General features: G+C 44.5%; 1 protein-coding gene across 9 annotated transcripts in view; it reads right to left on the minus strand.

The window, feature by feature from the left end:
* BAIAP2 (BAR/IMD domain containing adaptor protein 2) overlaps nucleotides 1–25386 on the minus strand; it is a 195581-nt gene that overhangs the window by 155697 nt on the left and 14498 nt on the right. For 4 of the 9 annotated variants that reach the window (XM_084837713.1, XM_084837715.1, XM_084837721.1 and 1 more), the window contains exon 1: nucleotides 2779–2938. In XM_084837713.1, coding sequence (XP_084693839.1) covers nucleotides 2779–2856 — 78 coding nt within the window. In that variant the 5' untranslated portion in view covers nucleotides 2857–2938. Of the gene's footprint in view, nucleotides 1–2778; nucleotides 2939–10025; nucleotides 10158–21842; nucleotides 21973–22866; nucleotides 23108–25386 lie in introns of those variants that run through there. The other 5 variants (XM_084837719.1, XM_084837717.1, XM_084837718.1 and 2 more) reach the window with 3 other exon arrangements.

Genomic DNA, 25386 nt, shown 5'->3' on the forward strand with positions numbered 1-25386 from the left:
GAGGGAAGGGAGAATTACAAGGAAGGCAGGTTTATGACATCACACAGGGTTAAACGATTAGAGCCTAATAATTTAGGCACTTTATGCTTTTCCCAGATAACTTAATGTTGTAATGATTTAAAGAAAGGAACAGAGACTGACCCCAGACAATAGGGCAACTGGCTCTAGTTTAATGCATGAGTGCCTGCATTACATTCATAAGTTAGCAAGATTTTATTAAGAGTTGCTCACAGGGCCTAGTGAAGCAGAACCATTTAATTTACCCTCATTCTTACAGCAGAATACTATTTTCTGTTAACTGTTAAACTCAGAAGGTGGGGTGGGGAGAAAGAGAACTATTTCAAAGATTCATTAACACTAAAAATCCCAAATGAGTCACAGTCACAGAACTAAATACTGGCCTAACAATCACATTTCTTACCAAAGTGTAGCTAATGTGGAGGCCAAGGGCATTTCAAAATATACAAAAATTGACCCATTTTAGCCATTCTCGCTTCAAATATGGAATCCCACATGGATCAATTTTAGCCTGAAAACATTTGCCTCTTTATGAAAATACTGGAGTTGCTCCATTGTCCTGGATCGCTCTTGGGGACAAGGGGCAAAGAACCACTGGGAAATTCCAACACTCCTTGTTCTATGCACAAGACAGGAGGTGTACTTGATCTTTCAGGTATGATATGGTGCTGGAAGAACTACATCAACAGCCCTCTGTCCCCCACATGGACAGCACTATCTGTGCACACAAGCTATAATTTCTGCATTTGACATATGTGCAGGTAGAGGAATAGCACAAACCTATTTATGTGTGGAGTGGGGCTTTGTGGGATCAGGTACACAGTAAGTGAATGTACCTTACCCCATTGTTTAAAAAAAAGTATCATCCAGATATGCCTTGGGAAAACAACATTAGAGCAACTGCCCAGAAATTATGAACTAAGAGACAAATGCTTTTGAATGGCATAAGACCCATCTAGAGATCATTTCACCAAAAATGAACATGATACAGTCCACTGTTATATCATGCCATATGAAAATATTCCCCTCCCTGCAAGGTTAAGGGCCTCTGTAAATCCATGTCCCCTTTAAATTGAGTAATTCTTAATCCCTTCTTTATAGTGACCTTTATTGACTCAAATATAGTGTATGAACCAAAAGGTCTAGATCTCAGGACAAAATTAAAGTGTAGCATTATTAAAAACAAGACCAATTTTTATGCACCACATGTGTTCATCTAACATGCCATGCTGGAGCTGTGATTTGACCTAGCAGACAACTGTTTAGTAGAGGAATATTCAGAATGTAGCCCATTAAAACTCTATTCAATAAAAGCCTTAGAGTATCTCCTAGGAAGCCATGAACAACTGCAAAAAAATTTCAAGCCTCAGATTTTGGAAGAATCCAACACTTTTAAAGTTAAGGACACCTTAGTACTTTGATGCTGCTGCCTAGAATTAATGGGAAGATAATTTCTGAAGATAATAGCATTTAAGTTCTAAGCCACACAAAAAACTGGATGGAAATCCAACCACAGATCACACTTTTGCCTGGGGTGGGGTGGGGGGGAGACATCTTACTTTCCTCTATTCTCTCTTCCCTTGTTAAAGATTGAATTATCCTTTCTGAATAATTCTTATCCAGAAATTGGTTCTCAGACCAATTAAAAAAAGAAAAGTAGTACAGAAGAACAGATTTCATTTCAAATACAAGAAGAAAGTTCATTCTTTTAAAAGAACAACAACCCAAAACAATACTCCCACACAAGTCACCTGTCAGTCTGCTCTTACATAAGACATCTTCTTAAACTCATTTGGAAGAAAACTAACTTGCTTCCCCTATTTAGAAACTGAGAAGAAGAAGGAAGGGACAAAAAACGATTGGGGGGGGGGAAGCAAATAATATTTAAAATGAAGAGATTATAGCTTCGTAATAATACCTTTAACAAAGAGACAGCAATTACTGCTTCAAACCAATCTAACCGATATTAGCCAGCCAGGAGAGTGGACAAGGTAAAATGCTGTCATTTACCTAGAAATTGGGGTTCTTTTGAAACAAACCAAGTCTTAAAGACAAGATCTCTTTGGAAGGAGAGGAGGGGGTGATTCCTAGCTTCTTTGGCAAACGACTCCCCTCTTTACTGCTCTCCCCCCCCCCCCGTTCTCCCGGGGAGATTCATAGACGGACACACAAGTCTCTACCAGGCTCTCTCGTCCTAGGAAGCATGATTTTCTATCAGACCTCCACAGCAAAACCTCGTGGAAAAGCAACAATAAATGAAGGAATTCGGGGTGGTACTGGGTTTTGTTATCCCCCCCCCTTCCCCACACACAAAATTGCAGAACTATCGGCATAACGAAGACTACGGTCTGAACTGGACGGGAGAATCAGGAGACGGCAACCAAGGCAGTGGGTTAGGTAAGCCAGGTGCTTAAAAAGAATTTATTTCCCGATCAAAAAGGCGCTCAGATCCATCCAAAGGGGGGCAGGAAAAAGATGTAGGCGAGAAGCGAGGGGAAGCGGGGAAAGCTACAGAACCTTGCAACAGGTGACTGCTATTCGGCGAGGCACACAAAGCAGTCGGGCACGCAATGCCGGCGCCGCAACCAGACAGCGGCAGGGGAAGAAAAGCGCGCAAAATAAAGACGTCCCGACAAAGCAGAAGGGACCCACATCGGCTGAGGGGCAGCGGGAGCGGCGAGGCAAGGAGTGCGGCGCTGCCCCTCGACCCGACCCGACCCACCTCCCGATCCCCGCGGGTGCCGCACGATCGGATCTTACCTTGTAGACATTCTCAGTGACCCTGTGCACCTCCTCCGAGCGCGACATGACGATGCCGGGGGCGCCGGGCAGCACCATAGACCGGGCAGGGCGCAGAGCTCAACCAGCAGCGCGGGAGAGGCAGCGAACACCGCAGCTAAGATCCGAGGACGTTGCAGGCGGCGCGGCAGGGAAAGGCGCGACGTTTTATATCGCCTCCCAGGGCCGGGCTCATCCGCCTCCACCCGCCCCCTCCGCCTCCACCCGCCCCCGGCCCCGCCTGCTCTGTATTGCTCTGCCCTGGCGGCCGCCTCTAGCAGCGCAGCCTGGAGAGGGCGGGGAATGGGAAGGGAAGTCGGGGAACAGGAGTCAAGGAAGGGGCAGGCAGGCAGCAGGAGGAGGCGGGCTGCAGTCATGCCTGTTTAGACCGGGCTCAGCGCAGGGGGGGTGTTCACGCGCAAAGCGACACGCGAAGAGGGGCAGACGCACACGCGCGCAACCACGCACAGCCTCCACCCGGGGCGCAGCCGTCCACTGCCGCCATCGGTTCCACACGCGTCGGCCCCTCACAACACAGCGAAAACGCAGCTGCCCTCACGCACGCCGCCTCACAATAAGAAGGCGGTAGAAGAGAGCTGTCCCCGCGCCCACAACCCACACACGGGTGAGGGGATACAAGGCAGGAAAGGATAACTCTGCCCCCATCGTGTTATACCCACACATGACTTGCTGTCCTATCACATTATTCAGTCAGACCGCCCTAGCAAAACATCAACACTTAACACACGTTATCCATCCCCCTCTTCAGTTGCTATGACTGGAGCCTATTCACACAGCACACGGTAGCAGCAACCATTCAGCCAGACCCTGCTGACTTCCAGGTACACTCCTATCGACTGAGCTGATCCGTGGTGAATTTACACCGGGGGGTGGGAGAGAAAGAGAAAATGATAAATGAGCACCCTCCCCCAAAAGGCAGATACCGCATGCTGCTCAGGAAAGGAAAGGTTCCTCCTCCTGTGCAAGCACCGGGTCATTACTGACCCCTAGAGGGACGCCGCTTGCGCTGGCGTTTTCATGGCAGACTATGGCGGGGTGGCTTGCCATTGCCTTCCCCAGCCGTGACTACCATTCCCCCAGCAAGCTGGGTACTCATTTTACCGACCTCGCAAGGACGGAAGGCTGAGTCGACCTGAGCCCGCTACCCGAGAGTCGAGACCCGGCTTCCGCTGGGATCGAACTCAGGTCGCGGGGAGAGTTTCGGTTGCAATACTGCCGCCTACCACATACACACATGCCCTGAGTTCATCTTCCAGACAACACTACACATAAACACCAAAGTACTCTACTTCAAACATACCTCACCCAGGCAACATAGGATTAGATGAACACAAGGCACACACCTTCCTTTACCATAACCTACACAAAAACAAGGGTTAATTTGAACCAAGGCTCAGCAGGATTTAGTCCTGGAATTTATTTTTGATGCTAGACTTGTCACACACACACACACACACACACACACACACTACTATAGAAGACAGTGGATGTCCACATATGCAGAAAGCTTCTCCCTCACCTCTGAGTAACACAAAACAAAAAGCCTAGAGTTAGGGTTAGAAAGCATGATTTCTAGGCAGGCACCATTAGAACTGCACTGCACACACTGTAAAAAGGGGAACCACAATTGACATCACCAGGTGCTTCCATTGCCCTCCTTCATTCACAGAATTTTATGGGCAGACAAGAAAACATTATCTTCCACTGGTAACCCTCCCGTGTTTTCTTGCCACTTCTGTCTTTTTTCTTATCACGGAAAATCCATTAAGGTAAAAAAGGCAGAATAGCTGCACAATGCCTTCCAGTCGGAAGCTCTAGGAACCCTCTGTCTAGAAGCACCCCCCCCCCTCTCATCCATGGACACAGCAGAACACAGTGCAGCTGAATGCTGCACATGGATTTACCACAATACAAATATATCTATTTCTTTCATATACATCTGCCATCAAAAGGCAGGAACAAATGAAACAACATACTGTACTGTTACCTCACTATCACATACACACACCTGAACATGAGTCCGCCCACACACACCATAAATCTATTTCACAAATATACACAGTTTAAAGCCTTAGCCTTGCAGCATTCAAAACAAAAAGAGTTTTGCTATTCCTTCAATAGCCTTGTTCAGTAGTTAATTTTACTGCAGGGCCACTTTGCAGGGCCACTTTGAAAAGGAGGGAGGGGGTTGGCAGGCCAAGTTCCTAATTCAACCTCCCAAATAGCCTCCCAAAATCATGTTTCTAATAGCCTTCATTCCTTCTTCACCCCTTTTAACTTCTCACTTGACTACTGCAGCTGAATCTCAGGGAAGCAGATATAGCTCAAAAGCCACCAATTGCCGGTGATGGAATGCCAGTCCTAGTGGAAGGAATTATTTCACTTTACTAAAAGATTTTTTTTTTAACCAGGTAAGCTACCTCCAGTATCAGAGACAGCATGCCTATGTACACCAGTTGCTGGAGAACATGTGCGGGAGGGTGCTTTTGAACTCATGTCTTGCTTGTGGGTTTCCCATGGGCAGCTGGTTTGCCACTGTATGAACAGAATGCTGAACTAGGTGGACTTGGTCTGAACCAGCATGGCTCTTCTTATGTCCTTATGAAAAGAAGAAGGGAATATTTAGAATTGGAGAGAGGTTTGTGAATGGATGGATTTGTACATCATGGGTTAAAAATCTGTGCACCTTAATACCAGCATCTCCTCCAAGCTGCAGGTTAGTTTTTCACATACACACACCTCACTAACACCACCCCCGCTCCTTGGAGAGACACCGCTGTAGATGTTATTTCCTCTCCTTCCTTAATAATTATTTGATAAGCTGTGAAATTGTTGACATTTAAGGCAATATCATCAGAGTGAGAGCTTCTGACAAAATGAACAAGACAGGCCGCACACTAAGAGCAGGGGGTGAAGTCTTTGTAGAAACACAAATATAGTTGCCTCAAAATCTGTTGTGACAAATTCATATTTTGGAATGCACAAAAGAAATGCCAGATAACAGACCAATTATATGAATTACATCTCTTTTATCACTGTGCACGTGTGTGTGTGTGAGTGACGGGGGGGAAGGGGGACCTGGATGGTGAGGTTGTGGCCTGGGCTTCCTCACAACTAGTCTTTAGTTCTACAAAAAAACCAACTTGCTTTATATACTGCTTCTTATATCAGATTGTCCTCATTGATAAGTAGCTAAATCACAAGCAGTCAAAATGTGCTCATAGATCCAACTTTATTACTAGAGGCCCAAGTGACTTCAGTGGCACAGAACACTTTTTACCAGCTTCAGCAACCCCTCTTGGACAGTCTAGCCACAGTTATCCATGCTCTGATAGCCTCCCATTTAGACTACTACAACGTCTAGGGCTGCCCTTCAAGACAGCTAGTACAAAAAAGCAGCAGCTACAATTTTAATTGCTGGTGAGAACATACCTTGCCAGTTTTAAAAGAGCTTCACTGGCTGCCAGTTTGTTTCTGAACCCAATTCAAAGTGCTTGTGTTAGCCTATAAAGCCCTATACAGCTTGGGACCAATGTACTTAAAGGAACACCTTCTCCCATACCATCCTACCCAGATGCTACAGTCATCAGAAGTAAGAAGGGTGGCAAGCAAAGAGAGGGAGAACACTCTCGGCTGGGGCACCCCATCTGTGGAACTCCTTTCCCAGAGAGATTTATCTGGCAATGTCTTTGTTGTCCTTTGTTACAAGGTAAACACACTTATTCTCCAACCCTTTCACTGTCATGTATTTAAAGGCCTTTGTGATCACTCCATCCTGCTGTTTTCAGTCCATTTAAAAGTGAATTTATTTTTACTATTACATATTTATTATTTTAAATATTGATGAAGGGAGGAATAAAATATTTTAAATAAATAAATAAATGCCAGGCCTTTCTATACTACCTTCACAACTCCAGGCTATAGCCGATATCCAAACCCTCTAAAATGGTGCTATTTCTGTTCCTATCCCACATATCAGCCTCCCACACACAACAGCCTACTCTCTGATTTTTATTTTTTACCTCTCTGCCTTTGTTCTCAAAAATAACAGATGAGGTGGCAAGTATAGCCCTACTCAGGCATTCTGAAAGGGGTCAAAATAAGCACATTAGCCCCGCCGCCATCCTCACGTGGTTCTGTTGCCCTGCACTTGTGGAGGGAAACTTTCGGAAGAGGAGTCCCCGTTGAGGCTTTCCATGTGATCAAGAAACCTGATTTTCAAGCGTTCTGGATCACATGGTAAGCCTCCACAGATACAGGAAGCTCTCCTCTTCAGAAGGTCACCCTCCATGAGTACAGGGTGACAGAAACACACAAGGAGGGGGGAGTGCTAGTACAGTCCCTATTTTAAAGCATTTATTTTAATCCCTTTCAGAACTCCTGAATGTGGCTTATGTCTCTGGCCTGTTCCACTTCGGACTGACGATAGGGTCTCACATAATTGAACATTCCTCCATACAAAAAGCCAGCATGCTCAGATAACTAGCTTGATTAAATATAGGCTAGAACCTTTCTTCATGACATCTGTTTTCCTAGGTGCAGAGGTATTTTTTTAATTAAAAAAAAAATGTATGGAGGAGCATTCAATCATGTGAGCACCCCCCTGCAGTTTGATGTGGTGCAGTCTAGACACAAGTTTCTCATCTCACCTGTTGTGTGTGAGAACAAGGCCTCTGTTAACTCCCAGTTTTTACTGCACTCTTTCTTCATCCTGTGCTCCCCTCCCTGTTTGCCTGACTAGGACCCAGAGGTTGATAGGTCACCTGAGCATAGATTAAAACAAGAACTATCATCACATTTTTATCCCAGCCTCTCTCCAAGAAGTTTAAAATCTGGCCTATAGAGAGTCCCCACATACACATGCACACACACTTTCCCCCCAAACAGCCCTGTGAGATATGTTGGGCTGAGCATGAGCTTCGTGACTTCGCAGCTTTATGGCTGAGTAGGAATCAGAACTAACCAATCCAAGTCCTGCACTCTTAACAACACTGCACTAGATTTCAATAGTTTGACCAAATAGATTGACACTGCCTCTGCCAGTGGTTGCTGGTAATCTTTGGTGCCAGTGGGCCAAAGGATGAGACCATGAGAAAATCTCATACAATACTCTCATGGCCTTTTCCCCCTGAGACCCCATGGTCAGCCTTCTCTGGCCAGCTAAATGTCTCTGACCTGACTGGTTCACTGGAAATTTCCCAGTGGGTCTACTCACCTGTGTTTGCTGCTAGGTTTCCTCACACCAAAACAGGGGCTGGTTGGTCCCTGGTACATTGTACAATGGTACATTGGTCCCAGGGCACCTGGGGTTTCCAGACCACCTCTGGTTTCTACATTCTCCTGAGACTACTCTTGGAAGATGTTGTGTAATGCAGAAATGGGCAGAAGATAGATCTCCAAATTTTTTTGGACTTCAACTCCCAGAAGCCCCTGGGAGTATGGCCAGTGGTTAGGAGCTGAAGTCCAAAACATCTAGAGATCTACTTTCTTACCACCCCTGGTTTAAGGCATTCATGGACAGAACCTCAGTTGTTTTTACTGAAAGCTTTGATTCTCAAGTATCTAACAAATATGGACCAAGCAGACAGGGTGTGTGTGTACATCAAAAAGAATTTATATTTGGAAAATATGTTTCCCTCCTTTAAACAGGCTTCTAAGGGTTCATGCCAATTAGCAATTAAAGATGGCTCTGTTTGGGTTCCTTCAGATGGGCTTTTTAAATTATGCAATAGCGCAGCATCATTCATAGAATTTTGGGGGGCGGGGGGTCCAGACAACATCACCTTCTATTTTAACCCTCCGTTTTTTCCACCACTTCTCCCATCTTTTTTCTTAGCACAGAAAACCCATTAAGGAGGGAAATACAGAGGGCTCCTTCACACAGAGCTTTTATCCTGCTATTGAGATGGCTCAATCATGGAAGTTTGTGGGCTCTTTATATGACACAGCAGACCTCCAAGGCGTCTCCTGCACTAAATGCCCTTTGTTCCATTTTTAAATAGATCACAGATAATGAGCTATCAAATTACCCTTTTGTGTTCTGCTTGAGTTCCCTCCATGAAAAGAGGAAAAGCAGCAAGAAGACGAGCAAGATCAATGAAAGATGTGGAAGACTCAGATACGGGGAGAAGGAGGGGGGAAGGGGAGGGGGAAAAGGAAGGGGAGAAAGGAAGTGTGTGAAAAAGGGAGTCATGATCCTGCATTTAAAACGGAAACAGAAAGCCCCGTTTTAAATGCAGGATTTTAGGCTGGTGTAGAGATGCTCAGAATAGCTGCACAGTGTCTTTTGAGTCATCTGGCTAGGGGCCATCTGCCTGGCAAGTAGCAAATACCCTTTATCACTTTGAGATGTTGATGACTTCTTAGCACATCCTTAAGAAAATAGGTATGGCCTGGCTCCATCAGACCAAAGATCCATCTAGATTAAGACTACCATCTGGCCAATATTTTACAGGCCTGCTTGGTTTTCTCAGTGTTGGGGTAGTTACTGAACCAAGCAAAGAAAAGCCAGTAAACATGAATCAGCCCAGGTGCTGTCGTTTACCTTGCCAGCAATAGCTTTGTTACAATGCAGTTAGAGCTGGACTGATCATTTGCTCACCCTCAAGATTATCTGCAAGGGTACCATTTCAGGAAGGAAGGAAGGAGGCCGCGGTGGCTTAGTGGTTAAGACGCTGAACTGCAGACCAGAAGGTCAGCATGTCAGCAGTTCGAGACCCGAGTGCCGCGTGATGGAGTGAGCTCCCGTCTTCAGCCCCAGCTCCTGCCAACCTAGCAGTTCGAAAGCAAGAAATTGCAAGTAGATAAATAGGTACTGCTTTGGCGGGAAAGGTAACAGCGTTCCGTGCACCTCGGTGTTCAGTCATGCCGGCCACATGACCACGGAAGCGTCTTCGGACAGCGCTGGCTCTTCGGCTTAGAAATGGGGATGAGCACCACACCCTAGAGTCGGACACGACTGGTTGGGGACACTTTTACCTTTACCTTTTTACCATTTCAGAGTTCAATATGGGTTGAGGGAGAGATTTCAGTGGGAGGTACGAAGCTCATAGCACATTTCTAAAGACCTAAAGATATATCCAAGGTTAAATTGCAAAAAAAAAAAGGAAAAAGAAAGGAAAGGAAAGGAAAGGAAAAAGCCGTTTGTATCAAGAGCATTTTATACCTTCTAAAAGTCAGATATATAGATAATACTGAGAAATACTCACATGCAGTCGGTCTGAAACATGGGGAAAGGTGAACTTCCCTCCCTCAGTGGCACTCCTGATGATCCATATTGTGATGAGCCAGCACTGATATACGAAGTGTTCTCTCTGCCCCACAATGTTCAGTTAATTAATCTGAAAGAGATTGAATGAGTTAGAACATAAGAGCCCTTGCTGGATCAAACCAAAGGCCCATCTAGTCCAGCAACATCCTGTTTCTCACAGTAGCCATCCAGATACTTATGAGAAGCTCACATGCAAGCGATGAAGGCAATACACCCCTCTTGTTCCCCACTTACTGGTATTCAGAAGCATGCCATCTCTGATCATGGAGGCACCATACAGCCATCATGACTAGTAGCCATTCTAAGAGAACCAATTACATGTCATGGGTCGAGTAAAAATTTCTTTCTCTTTTCCACTCCTTTCCAATAGAAGAAAGGCTCCTAGGTAAACTTTCTCAGGGGAAAAAGTGCATACGGAAACTTGGCAGTCATGGCATAAAAGGACAGATCCTCTTATCTATCAGTGATTGGCTGAAAGATCAGAATAAAATATAGGAGTCAATTGACAGTTATTACAGTGGGGGAAGGGGACAGGTGGAAGTTTCCTAAGCCTACAAATATCTATCAGGGCAGGCAAAATGGTCAGGGGGCTGGAGCAACTCCCCTAAAAGAAAAGGTTTCAACATTTGGGGTTATTTAATTTAGGAAAAAGGTAAGTAAGGGGGGACATGATCAAGGTGTATAAAGTGTCATGTTCTTATGACATAGGACACCCACAAGTCACATGGAGGCTGTGCCAATTCCCATGTTATTGTAGATTAGGGTGTGGTAGGATCTGTGCAGGTTGTTGTTGTTCAGTCGTGTCCGACTCTTCGTGACCCCATGGACCATAGCACACCAGGCCTTCCTGTCCTGCACTCACTCCCAGAGTATGCTCAAGTCCATATTCATTGCATCGGTGATGCTATCTAGCCATCTCATCCTCTGCCATCCCCTTCTCCTTTTGCCTTCAATCTTTCCCAGCATCAGGGTCTTTTCCAGTGACTTTTCTTTAGGTGGCCAAAATATTTGTGCTTCAGCTTCAGTATCTGTCCTTCCAATGAGCACTCAGTGTTGATTTCCTTTAGGATTGACTGATTTGACCTCCTTGCAGTCCAGGGGACTCGTAAGAGTCTTCTCCAGCACCACAGTTCAAAAGCATTGATTCTTCAGCGCTCAGCCTTCCTTATAGTCCAGCTCTCACAGCCATACGTTGCTACTGGGAAAACCATAGCTTTGATTATACGAACCTTTGTCGGCAAGGTGATGTCTCTGCTTCTGACTATGCTGTCTAGGTTTGCCATAGCTTTCCTCCCAAGGAGCAAGCGTCTTTTAATTTCATGGCTACAGTCACCGTCTGCGGTGATCTTGGAGCCCAAGAAAATAAAATCTGTCACTGCTTCCATTTCTTCCCCTTCTATATTCCAGGAAGTGATGGGGCCAAATGCCATGATCTTAGTTTTTTTAATGTTGAGTTTCAAACCAGCTTTTGCATTCTCCACTTTCACCCTCAACAAGAGGCTCTTGAGATCCTCTTCACTTTCTGCCATTAGGGTGGTATCGTCTGCGTATTTGAAGTTGTTGATAATTCTCCCAGCAATCTTAATTCCAACCTGTGATTCATCCAACCCAGCATTTCTCATGATGTACTCTGCATATAAATTAAATAAGCAGGGTGACAATATACAGCCTTATCGTACTCCTTTCCCGATTTTGAACCAATCAGTTGTTCCATGTCCGGTTCTTACTGTTGCTTCTTGACCCTCGTACAGGTTTCTCAGGAGACAGGCAAGGTGGTCTGGTACTCCCATCTCTTTCAGAATTTGCCACAGTTTGTTGTGATCCACATAATCAAAGGCTTTTAGTGTAGTCAATGAAGAAGAAATAGACGTTTTTCTGGAATTCTCTTGCTTTCTCCATGATCCAGCGAATGTTGGCGATTTGATCTCTAGTTCCTCTGCCTCTTCGAAACCCAGCTTGTACTTCCGGTAGTTCTCAGTTCACATACTGCTGAAGCATAGCTTGCAGGATTTTGAGCATAACCTTGTTGGCATGTGAAAGGAGCGCAATTGTACGGTAGTTTGAACATTCTTTGGCATTGCCCTTCTTTGGAATTGGAATGTAAACTGACCTTTTCCAGTCTTGTGGCCATTGTTGAGTGTTCCAAATTTGTTGGCATATTGAGTGCAGCGCTTTAACAGCATCATCTTTTAGGATCTTAAATAGCTCAACTGGAATAGCCGAAAACAATGTGCAGAAAGACCACAAGCTATTTAGTGGCATCCCTTCCTTGAGGTATCTCTCATCTCACTTCCAGTTTAGAGAGCTTCGGCTATTGGGCGGTATAGAAATGAAATGAATAAATAAATAAATAAATAGAACTATGCATGGCAGTAATTAAGCTGCAAGAAATGCTGTTGTCTGGATGCATCCTTGGAGGTAGCTCTCCATAAGAGAATTCTGTTTCTCCCTGTCAGATACTTCATTTTCCATCTCTTACAATAAACAGTGGTGGTACACATTTGGTGTTTACTCACAGAAGATAAAGCAACTTCCTTTAGCACCACTCACAGAGCATGCAGAAGCCCCTACCCACAGAAGCTGCCAGTTCTTCTTGACTAAGCTTCTCTAATGCCATTATACTGCTTATTCAAAAAGATGGCTCATGTGAGCTGATATTCATGCTTATCAAAGCTGATTCATAATGTATGCATTGGCTCTTAATAATACTGGCACCAAGAGACACAGATTCCCCCACTCCCCTCCTGCAGCCCCTACCTGTTAGTAACTTCCTGTATGATACCTTCCCTTTGGGTGAAAACAACAACAAACCTTCAAAACAAGTTAACATTCATATGAATTCATATGTCCAAATCCAATTCAATTTTCTGCAGGCATTGTTTTCTCAGTCAACCTTGGGGGCTCATGTGCATCTTACTGTTGTGAATGGTTTAGTATATATTCAGATCACAGACCAATCAGTATTTGGAAGTCTTCACAAGTCAAGACTTCTGGACATGTGTTGGCCAGAAACCTTAGCATGTGTTTTGAATGTGGCAATTGTTATTAGCAATGTTCATCTGTGGATTAGGGGTTCTTAGCATAGGTGATTTGGGCTGGCTAAGTCTATTAGTGGAAGAAGCCAGCAGGATAAAATAAGTCATGGGACTGAGATTATGTCAGTGCTTAGTGGCTTAAAAAGAGCCTCCTAGGTCTAGAGGTTGTTTTAATCAGATGAGGTTTACTAAGGGGGTAGTATGCAAAAAAGAAAATTGGATATTAATAGAAATATAACATGAATTAGTAGAACTATATGTAACTTATAACATTATAATATTATAAATTTATAATATTATAAATTGTTTGGAGGAAAAACCATGGGCGGTTTATAAATGTTTTGGAGGGAGAAATTATACTTTTGTGGGAGGGAAAACCATGAGAGGGACCATAGCTTAGTGGCAGAGCAGATACTCAGCATGCAGAAGGTCTCAAGCCCAATCCCAGATTCCATCTTCAGTTAAAAAGGATGAGGACTCAGGTGATGGGAAACACTGAGACACTGGAAAGCTGCTGCCAGTCCAAATAGGCAAGTAGATACACAAATACTGTGACTCTGGTATAAAGCAGCTTCCTTGCAGGGCCAGCCCAAGACCTTTTGGTGCCTGAGGCAGAGCAGCAAATGGTGCCTCCCTCCTACCTGAGTCAAGCTGCATAGTACCTAAAACAAGCCAAGTTATTTTGGCTGCCATATGTTACAGAAAATCCCACAAGCACTTCTCCCTATATCTGGCCATCGAAACAGCACAGTAATAAACCAAATAATGAAGGGCGCAATCCTATGCAGATAGGCAGATGCCTCCGAACTCGGGGGCGACCGCCTAGCCAATGCAGGGCAGGAGAAGCACGGAGGGGATCGTTCCCCCCACACTCCTCCTGTCCTGCTTTTTCAGCTAGAAAGCCAATTTTGGCTGTTTAGACACAGGAGGGCAAAGCGGGGGACGAGGCTGCCATACGACACGTAGGATGTGTCGTACAGACACTTCTGCCCTCCCTGCCCCAGAACACCCCGTTTCAGCTGCTCTGCGCTCCTCTTGCAAGCATGGGGCTTCTCCACACTGCCTGCAAGGCAGCACTGAAGTGGGGGAAGGTCAGTTCTCCAGGAACTGCCTTTGGAGTGTGCACTCTGAGTTTGGTTCCCGGAAAATAAGATGTGCTATGGCTGACTAGCAGCCGTAGGATTGCTCCTTAATTTGCTGTTCTTTTGTGACACCAAAACCTGCTCCTTGAGGTGGCCACCTCACTCTCCTTAATGGTAGGGCTGGCCCTGCTTCCCTGGTCAGAACCATGGTCTGAAGAGGTAGCAGCTAGAAACACTTGGCTTGTGCCTGCCTCACAAGCAAAGAGAACCAGAAGTAAAACTGTGGGAGTAGAGGGGGTGCTAGAGGTTATTATTAGTGTGGTGAACTTAGTTAATATTATTTGGCATAAGGCCACAGCAAAAAACAAAGTTACCTTGTGATGAGGGTGGGTGGGGAAACATCTTTAACTCCACCTAGAAATCTGAACTTAGCTCATATTTTCCCAGAAGCTTTGGGAAATCTGGCTGTGGGAGGTGCGCAGGGTGCTGCTGCTGAACACATAGCACTCCAGTCCTCAAAGAACCGGTCCTTATTTTGGTGCTTTTAATACAAAGGGAAAAATGTGACTAATCTATTTCAGAAGTCTGGAACCAAGTCTTTGTTTGGTGGTTCATGTGTGAACTAAAAATACCTTCTCTCATGAGGCTCTGTGAGAAGACTCATAATAAAAATTTAAGAGGTACTTGCAGGGCCTTGTTGGCAAATATGTAGCACAGAGGGTACTACAGGTAACAAATATGGACTCAGGTTCTTTAATAAAAAGGATAAAAATGCTCTCTTGGCTGTTTTTCAGAAATAAGCCAAGAAAGTGTGTGTGTGTCGGGGGGGATGGACTATTTTTAACTGAATATTCTGGTGGGGAGGGAGGTAGTATTGGAGTATTGGCCCTCTCTATTTGATGTCTTTAAGTTCCAGATTTAATTAATATCCCCTGAGAAAGGCAAGACAAAGATTTCAGATCAGAGGGAGGCTCTGTATGTATCTCTGTCATATTTTTAGGGATGTTATGTAAGATATTCTTCACTACGTCATGGGTGTGCATGGCCAGGGGAGGGTGTTGGTGGTGGATGGAAATGGAAAAGGGAAGGGAAGGAGATGGAAAGGGGGGATGCTTGCATTTAATTCCAGAGCGACAGCCTACCAATTCAAACAAGCTGTTCCTCTGGCAAGAGAGATAAAAGGATTTGCAGTACTTTCTCATAATGAAGCTAGTCTTTTAGGATACTTCTCACAGAATCTCTAGCATCAGGCTCTACTTTCAAATACATCTTTATCTCCCACCCACTATCCCAAATACTTGTATTTTTGTTCTCCTGATGGTACTTAGTTTATATCTCCTGTCCAAAATTTAAAAGGTAGACAGGGGAATTCTTTCAATTTCAGGTTAATAGACTACCTCTGTTCTTTTCGTACGCATCAAAAAAAAAATCTTGTAGCTCTTACAAGACTGAAAATCAGCAGGAATCAGCCATGATGTGTCTGGGAAGATCCCAGCTATTCTCTTGCTTCATGAGCTTTGTTTTGCCTGAAGGCATTGTGGCTGATCCAGAAATAGGATCTATTGTGCAAGCTAGCTAGCTAAGTGCTTTTGGGGTGTGGCATTGCACTCATGGTAAATATGTCTCTGCCTCATGCCATAACATTTTATTTTGTTTCCCTCAATTGTCCTTTTCTTCCTTTCTGTGTTATTCTACAAATGCCAGTCAACTTATGTACCATAATGAGGGTCACTGCAATCTTGCCGTCATTGCTGCACTTCACATTATGACTTTCTTCAGCCATTTTAGAATGGGTTATTTGCAAACAAGTTTTCAAAAGGGTCACTGAAAAGATGTAACCTTGGTTTCCAGGAGGTAAGTAAGTAAACAAAGGAGGGGAAAGCTTCAGGCACAAAGGAATAGGTAGAAGGAAATAAAGACAACTACATAAAACTGGAGTGAAAGCAGCAATATAGCCATTTTATGGGATAGAGTGGTCCTACACTGATCCAAAGGAAAGTTCTGGAGGGCCCTACTCTAGCTTCCTGTCTGTTGCCATATCCAGCACAAACTCATTGTTCTTACCTTCAAAGGCTGTCATAACCTAACACACACCTGTTATATTTCTTATGTCCTGATACATTTTTGGCCATAACTTTTGCTCCACCAGCTCCATCCCCCTCAGCTGTCTGGAGGTTTCCTATTCCTTCATCTGTATCTGCCCATTCTCCTTTGCTACCTCTTATGCCTGGAACTGTATCCCAGTACACCTACAAGAAGCCACATCTCTTACTTCCTTCAAATACCTTTCCAAAACCCACCTGTTCCTGAAGCCTCTGTGACCATGAACAAGTTAACTTATATATCCCAGTTTTCAAAAAGCTCTTATGAAGCATCTCAGTTAAGTGAACTGATACTTTAAGGCTTGCTAACATGTTCCTGTAACATGGGGGACCTGATACATATGAATAATACTCAAGAGATATCGACCTTCTCTTGTCTGTGCATTTTTTGTCATATTGTTAAGAGTTAAGTGAAAACGTTTTCCCCAAATTTATGGTAATTGCATAACATGTGGCTACTGATATACTTCTTTCATTTGATGCCGAATACTTAAAAAAAAATCCAGTATAAGAGTCAGGCATCATAAGCAAAAGGGCTACGTTTAGTTTTGATGTAATATTTGGCACTCATAAGATCACTTTTTATAATAACCCCATGTGCCAAGTTACAATTAAAAGAAGGTTTATCCATGTAATTTTTCCAGGACATTTTATTCCATGGGTGCTCATGGGATTTGTCCTAACAGTGAGCCTCTGAGTGGCAAATGTTAAATCAAAAGTAAGCACGTCTACGCAAAAGTAAGTCCCATTGAGTTCCATGGGAATTACTCTTAGGTGAATTTGTATAGGACTGCAGCCTTAATAAGAGATGGTCAGCTGTTTTTGCTAGGTATATGCTTCTGTCACTACCAAACACATGGATAATAGATGTAAAAGTCGGGCCCTTGTTTCAGGTCTTTATCAGAAGCCAGAAGTAGATTTCCCAGGTCCTGACCTAGAGATGGTGGGTTGGATCCAGGATCTGCCTTCCACAAGAGGAAGGGACCTTCCGCATGCAAAACATGGAAGGTCCCTCGACCTGATTTTGGGGATCCCCCTCCCCACCACACCACAGCTCACCTCATTCAGCAGGGCCTCCTGACTCTCTGGGTAGCATTTTCAGGGGACTGGAAAGGCTGTCCAGGGAAGGAGGGGGCGGGGAAGTCCACTTCCAGCAGCGCAGTTGATCCAGTTTAAATCTGGATCCAATCCCCAGTGTCTATATCTTTAAATGTGTTGAGGTAGAAAGCAAGGGTATAGCTAATGTGCTTCCCATGCTGTTCCTCAGTCAGGTCCTCTTACCCGCTCTCCTTGCTTGCTTGCTGTGCTCAACAGAACTCTAATTTTGCTCCACAATGAGTGAGCAAAGGAACGGATGCAGGAATGGCACAGGAAGCAGAGAAGCTGCAGCACTGCTCAGTGCCTCCCTGCATATAACGCTACAGGTACCACCTGCAGGTGAGGATTGCGAAACCCTGACCTGAAGCAGTGTCTATGCTGTGTTGCTCTGGATTCCTGCTATCTCCAGTTAAAGGGTCTGGTAGCAGAGCTGGGAGTGATGTCTGACAGCCATTGCCAGTCAAAGTAGACAATACTGGGCTAACGTTAAGAGATGTTCCACACGTTTTGTGGGTATGTTACTGTCTAGGCAGATATAACAGACAGGATAGGAAATAGACCACAGTACCTGCTAGAAAGAGAGAGATGTTTTCTTTTGTCAAGTTATGTAAGCAGCTTCAAAACGGTGGCTAAAAACATTTCATAGGAGATGCATCAGCTACCTTGCTACACACTATACTTCCTTTAGAATTCCTGCCACAGGTTTCAGCTCCCCCTCATCCTCCTCTCCACAGATCCCTTTTAGTCTCAGGGTATTTTCTAACAGGAGAAGGAGAAATTATAATGCATTGGCTCACAGCACACGAGCATCCGCCCCCAGCCGCCACTGGGGTGGAGTGGAGTTACTGTAGCAACACACAACATTATATAATCCACCCAGTTTAACTGCAGGTGTATGTCTGTGAGTGTGTGCACACGGGGGGGTGGGGGGTGGGGGGGAGAAAAGTGTGTTTGTATACTTTGTGTGTGTTCTTCTTTAATGTATTCATTGGTCTTTCCACCCTGCAATTTATAACACAGTGATGTCGTGCTGTATCTCTCATGCATTTGCTCATTATGGCACATCATCCAGTTTGTTAGATATTTAACATTCAAAAAAGGAACTGGAGAAATGAATTGTAGGATTAGATTTCTGGAACAATTAACAGGAGTATTCTAGGTGTCATATAACCCATCTCATTTCTTTCCAGTTGCTTTGATACGATATATTTTTAGAAGTTTCCAGTGCTACAAGCTATGCAGCTATGGATGAAACACAATGGTTGGTGACTCTGTGCAATTAAAAACATGATACTGCCCTGTCCCTTAGACATTAATCTAAACTAAATATGTATTTAACTTCCTGTATCTTAAACCTATTGTTCTTTGTCTTCCACTTGTTGGCAACATAAAACCCCAACACCTCCTTCAACTGGCCAGTGGTCCCAGGGCTTAGGGACACAAATGGAATCTAAAATATGGTCTTCAGTCCCACTTATATTCTCCTCAAACAACATCAGAGAAATCTCCTTTAAGATAATAGTAATATGGTGCCTTACCTCAGCTAAGCTGGACAATAGAAAAAAACAATGGGTTTGATCCAAACTCAGCCATACTTAGAGGAGACTAATTGAAATCAATGGGATTTAACTTAGTCATGACTAACTTAAGACCCAATGATTTCAACAGGTCTACTCTAAGTACAGCTAAGTCTGGACCCAACCAGTGTTCTGGCCATTTATTAAAACAGCCTATGTCATTCTATTAGAACCTACTGAGTCTTGATAGGATGTTTAGATGCAAAGGCAATACAAAATGAGAAAGGATCTAATATTATTATTAACAGCTGCTAAATTGCGAGTAGTGGCAAGATGAAAGCCAAGCATCTGCCACCTATTACGGGTTGGATTGACAAAACATGGGAACTTTTAGTTATGGACAAGATTTCAGCCCAAATTAAAGGGCATATAACCCACTCTCTGCAGATGACTTTTTAGAAAAAAGGTTTCCACTTATTACATATGTAGACTCATATGGATCTGAGTAAATTTTATATATTTATTTTATAGTATATTTATTTTATAATGTTAAAAGAGAGAAGTGCAGGGGGCGGGGGAGGGAGAAACAATTAAAACCAAAGAAATCACCCTGGAATTATTGTCTGGATTTTATGATAGTGTTCGTAACTAGAAATGTAAAAGAATCACTGGCAATTGCCTATGTTGTATTTTTTTTCCTTTCAAAAATAATAGTAACCCCTTTTAAAATACTATGGGAAAAGCTTATTAAGTCAACAGGAAATCTAGATGGAACAGCCCAACCCACAAGCTGAAATATGTGCATTTCAGCCAATTTTGAAGGGGCTAAGAGAACAATCCTTAACCGCATCTCTGCAGTGTTTAATCACATATGCATGCAAACATCCATATTGCCCTACATGAACAAAACCCACAGAAGCCTTCAGCAACCTCAATTTAATACCACCAGCTACAGGACTAATTCTTTCCTTTCTATGCAGTAGCTGCCTCCAGCTGGTGCTGCGCAAGAGGATCCTTTGGCACCACGAGCCAGCCTTTCTCCGCAGTAAAGGACAACAGCAGCATAAGCAGCTGCTGCTGGCCTGCGCATCAGGAACAGCTTCCACATGATGCCGGAACACTGTGCAAGGGGCTTCTGAGACACTGGAGGGAGAGGAGGAGTGGGGCATCTCACAGGCTTTCAGTGAGATTACATGGCAGTTTCAACCCCTTCTCATTCAGCAGGTGGGTTTGGCGTAAAGTACATTCCAGTGTGGCTTTAGACAAGGGCAGCCAAATTGCCCACTAATGCCCATTGCCTGCATCAACATGGCCAGATGCCATGTCAAAGCAGTCTCTTCAATAAGATAAAAGGACAGCATGTCTCCGTTGTATCCTAGCTCTGACAGTAAATACGAACGTAAGAAGAGCCCTGCTAGATCAGACCAAAGGCCTATCTAGTTCAACATCCTATTTCCCAAAGTGGGTCAACCAGCTGCCTGTAGAAAGCCCACAAGCAGGACATGAGAATGATACCACCCTCCTGCTTGTGTTCCCCAGCAACTGGCCTACAGAGGCATATGGACCCTGATACTGGAGGGAATATATAGCTATCATGACTAGTAACCATTGATAATCTTTGTCCTCCATGGCATTGGAAATATCATCTATGTCAGGGTGGACATGGAGCCCATAGAACCTCAGAGCAGTTCTGATTCTGAGGAGGAACAGCCGTCCATGGGAGAAGAGCGCGCTCATCCCTCCCAGGCCCTGCAGCTGGCAGAGATTCCTCCTGCTGGCATTCCAGACATAGATAGCGGTCCTGGGAGTAAAAGAGTGCGGGAGGAGGGCTGGCTGGATGCTCGACGCAGACGCAAAGAGCGACGAGCTATGGAGGGCGCGGAAAGGAGGCGTAGCGCCCGTTTGGCGCGCAAGCAACGGTTGCATCCAGAGGACCCAAGGGAAAAGGGGAGGGACTCTCCCTGGCCCATAAGTTCAGGGTCTGCAAGTGATTCTCGCTCAAATGGGGACCACCTGTTTCCAACCCGGGGCATAGGTTACGCTGCTGTTCATAGCTTAGTCGCTGGTGACAGAGTTATTAAGTTGTAAAAGGAATAAAGCCTTGAAAAGAATCCTTTGTCTGTGTCTGGAGTTGGCTACTGGAGTAGACTGAAAGAGGCCAGCTAGGCCCCCTGACAACCTATTATTAAAAAGATTTTTATACTAGTGTTCATAAAATTCCACAGCCAACATAAAACCCCCCCAGCATCCAACAGAATAGACCAAAATCAAACGATCTCAATAAACACCAGAACTAGCACCAAAACCAACAACAACCCTAGAACAAAGACAAGCTGCATCAAAAGTCAACAGTCCTCTGAAAAAGAATGCGCTCTTCAGCTGTCTTTGAAATGACATCAGGAAGGAGGCGTAACAAACCTGTCTTGGGAGACAGAGAGTTCCAGAGCATTGGCACTACTACAGAGAAGGCCCTGCTCCTTGTAGAAGCTAGTCTAGACAACATTGACATGGAACCTGATGCAAAACTTCCCCAAAGGATCTGAAATGTGGAGAAGGGGGGCTCATACAGGAGAAGAGGGTCCCTGAGGTCATCAAGGCCCAAGCCATTTAAGTTTAGGAATGGGCAGAGCAACTTTCCACAACTTTACAGAGCAGGCTTGCGAACTTGGGTTTTCCTTTCTGAAGTAGGAGTGCTCTCTTCACCCTTGGAAGGGGAGATGAGAAAAATCCTGTGCCCGCCCAGCAACCACAGGGTTGCAGCTTTAAAGACCAGTCCACACCTGTCAACAGGCAGGTTGCTTGCTGCACTTGCACTAGCTGAAGCTTGCAGACCATTTTCAAAGTCAGCCCCATTTGGAGCACACTATAGCAGTCAAATCTGGAAATCACAAAAGCATGCATAACGGTGGCCAGTTCTCTACCTTCCAGCAGCACAGCAAATGTAGCCAGCCAAAGCTGATAAAAGGCACTCTGAGCCACAGCTATCATCTGGGAATCCAGGAACAATGCTGGGTCCAACAGTTCCAGGGCTGGCCTAAGATATTTTGCTGCCTGAGGAGAAAAACAAGATGGTGCCCCCTCTGATTCCATGTACAAAAGCCAACCAGACTGGCAGTTGAATCTTACTAAAATACTAAGGATGGGACAGCATCCTTCACTGCACCTGAGGGCAGCAGGCTAGTTTGGGCGGTGCGGGGCAGCAGCCACATGCCCCATAGCTCTCTCCTCTGATACCTTGCTGCTGCCTTCCAGCATCTGCCACCTGAGGCAACTGCCTCACTCTGCATAATGGCAGGGCTGGCCCTGAACAGTTCCACCAAGGCTATGAAGCCTATCCTAGCGGGGGAGTGCGGCCCCATCTGGAACAGTCACAGCTCCAACCAGCTTTTCAACTGTGCCTCCCATTATCATTAACTCTGCCTTAACTGGATTGGGGTGGTGATGTGTTGTATAATGATGTCTGATATAATCAGGAGTGGATACATTTTTAAAGGATATTGTCATTCTTGGCTTCTAACTCCATTGCAATGCCATACAATGCTGCTGCATTTAATCTGCTACTGAGGGGCCTTTGGTGGATCAGATGCTCATGCTCACTGCTGCAACAGTTCTTGCCTCTGTTAGAGTGGACTATTGCAGCATTGTGCCATTACATCACACAGTCCTCTATAGCTTCACTGTTGCAGCAATAAGCTGATCAGGCTCTTCATCGGGATCATTAATTAAGGCTGCAGCCTTCCATCTCTTAGTCATCCTTATGTACTCTTGAACAAAATGGTTATACTTTACCGTGGTCTCTTTCACATCACCAAAAAAGAGGAAGTACATCACCAAGGAGGACAAAAGGGGATGCAGATTTGCATTACATTTTCATGTGCTGGTTGATATGCATAAATGCAAACTCAGAATTACTGTAATTTAAATAGAAAATACAATAGATCTCACCATAGTGGGGAAGACCGTGACCAGATGACCTCTGTGCCTGTTCAGTCTGCTGACCAGGTGCTGTTGACTGTTGATGGGCAATTTCAAGGCCCAGCTCTCCCTTCTGTGATGTACGTTGGGGCAAAAAATCCCAACTTCAAGTATAGCCTGATGGGATCTGAGCTAGCGGTGACTGACCAGGACAGAGATCTTGGGGTTGTGGTGGACAGCTCAATTAAGATGTCAACCCAGTGTGCAGCTGCTGTAAAAAAAAAAAAGAAGCAAACTTCATATTAGGCACAATTAGAAAAGGAATTGAGAATAAAACTGCCAACATCATACTGCCCTTATACAAATGTATGGTGCAGCCACACTTGGAATAGCGTGTCCAGTTCTGGTCACCACACCTAAAAAAGGATATTGTAGAGCTGGAAAAAGTGAAGCAAAGAGCAACTAAAATGATCAAGGGGCTGGAGCATCTCCCCTATGAGGGAAGGTTACAACACCTAGGATTGTTTAGCTTGGAAAAAAGGAGGGTAAGGGGAGACATGATAGAGGTCTACAAAATTATGCATGGTGTGGAGAATGTGGAGAGGGAGACATTTTTCTCCCTCTCTCAAATTATTAGACCTCGGGGTCTTTCTATGAAGCTGATTGGTGGGAGACTCAGGACAGATAAAAGGAAGTACTTCTTCACACAGCGCATAGTTAAACTATGGAATTTGCTACCATAGGATGTAGTCATGGCCACTAATTTGGATGGCTTTAAAAGGGGGTTGGACAAATTCCTGGAGGTGAAGGCTATCAATAGCTACTAGTCTTGATGACTGTGTGCTACCTCCAGTACCAGAGACAGTGACCTATGTACACTGGTTGCTGGGGAACATGGGTGGGAGGGTGCTGCTGCACCCATGCCCTGCTTGTGGGTTCCCGGTCAACAGCTGGTTGGTCATTGTGTAAACAGAATGCTGGATTAGATGGACCCTTGGTTTGATCCAGCATGGCTCTTCTTATGTTCTTATGGTTATCTTTAAACCAGACATGGACTGGGCAGCCCTTCAAACAGAGGACCCCTTCAAACACAGGATTGTTCTCTGCAAAGTAGGATACAATGGGGTTGCATCCACAGGGTTGTTCCAATGATGGAAGCAGTTCTGTCAGCTAAGGATTATGGATTTTGTTAAATCTGTGCCATCACAGATTTAAACAAACAAATCAGATTTAAACAAAACAAAACAAAATCTCTGTTTTGCAGATTGTCAGGCATCTTTCTTTCAGTCATCTGCTCATTGACGGAATCAGATTTGTGGTTTTTTTACCAGAATGTTGTTCTACGAATTTGTGCAAATCCCCCCCAAGTGAAAAATTGGTTGACATGTCTGTGGAATCCATGTGACTTGGAAAAAGCTGGTACACTGTGGAATCTGCAGGTTGGATTCATAGAAACCCAAACTCATTTGAATCCACTGAAGATTTCTTCAACATCCCTACTGTCAGTGGAACCAGGAGAGGGCGATTCCCCCGCCCCCTGCCACCCCCCACGTGCATTAAAATCTGCTCTGGAAGGCTGGGAAGCCCTCTGGAGCAGATTTTCAGGAGGTGCAGAGGGGAGGAGAAAGTCCTGCCATACTAGCAGACATCTGCTAGCATGACTTTAAATCTAAACGATTGGCCATCCTAGCATAACTACTCATAGCTGGGAACAGAACTGCAGTCCTGTACATAGGTTACACTCACATAAAGCTAAACGGCGCATACTGACTTCATTTGGTTAATTGGTCATGTTAAATTAACAAAGTTTAGAAGTTATGTTTTGTTTTGGTCTTTATATACTTTGAGCAAAGGAATATAAAGGAATGTACTGTTAAAAACCTGAAGCAATTTCCCAATATTCTTTCCCCTGAAACAAAAGGCTACTCTGGAAACATAGGCCATCATATTATAATCCTTATAAAATATAGTGCTACAGGAAGCAGAAATTGTGCCTACAAGTGTCAGCTGCTTAATGAGATTAACAAAAAATTTGCATCACGTTTCCGTCATGCAGATGGCTTCCCCAACAGAATCCAAATACAAAACTGTGCACACAACCTGGATGGAGAGTGTGTGTGTGTGTCTTGAGAGAGGGAGAGGGAGGGAGAGAGTCAGCAGAAGAGATAGGGGGACATGCTTTAAAACAAGACAATAATGATTTTCTGATAGTCTGGGATCTGATCTTGCCCTTTGGGGGTCATCCAAATGTGCTGGAGTTGGAAGCAACTTAGCACCCCCCTCCCTTAATTGGCTTTTCATGCAGATTCTGTGTTAAGAGGAGGTTTTACCTTGCTGCTGTTTTTTTGGTTCTGAGAGCGCACACACACAAGCACACATTGCTTTTATCCTTATCATTTGTGCTGGCGTCTAATTTTCTCTGATTCTGCAGTGAAGATTTATTTCCCAATCACAGAAGAATAGATATGGTTGTCTTGTTTTCCAAGACATGTTTCTAAATATCTAATTTGGAAGCTTTTAGAATAGAAGAAAAATGATTAGGAACAGCTC

This window comes from Heloderma suspectum, chromosome 2 (genome assembly GCF_057233095.1).
Source record: "Heloderma suspectum isolate Gila_16-S chromosome 2, 16-S_ref, whole genome shotgun sequence".
In the NCBI taxonomy this organism is placed as follows: domain Eukaryota; kingdom Metazoa; phylum Chordata; class Lepidosauria; order Squamata; family Helodermatidae; genus Heloderma; species Heloderma suspectum.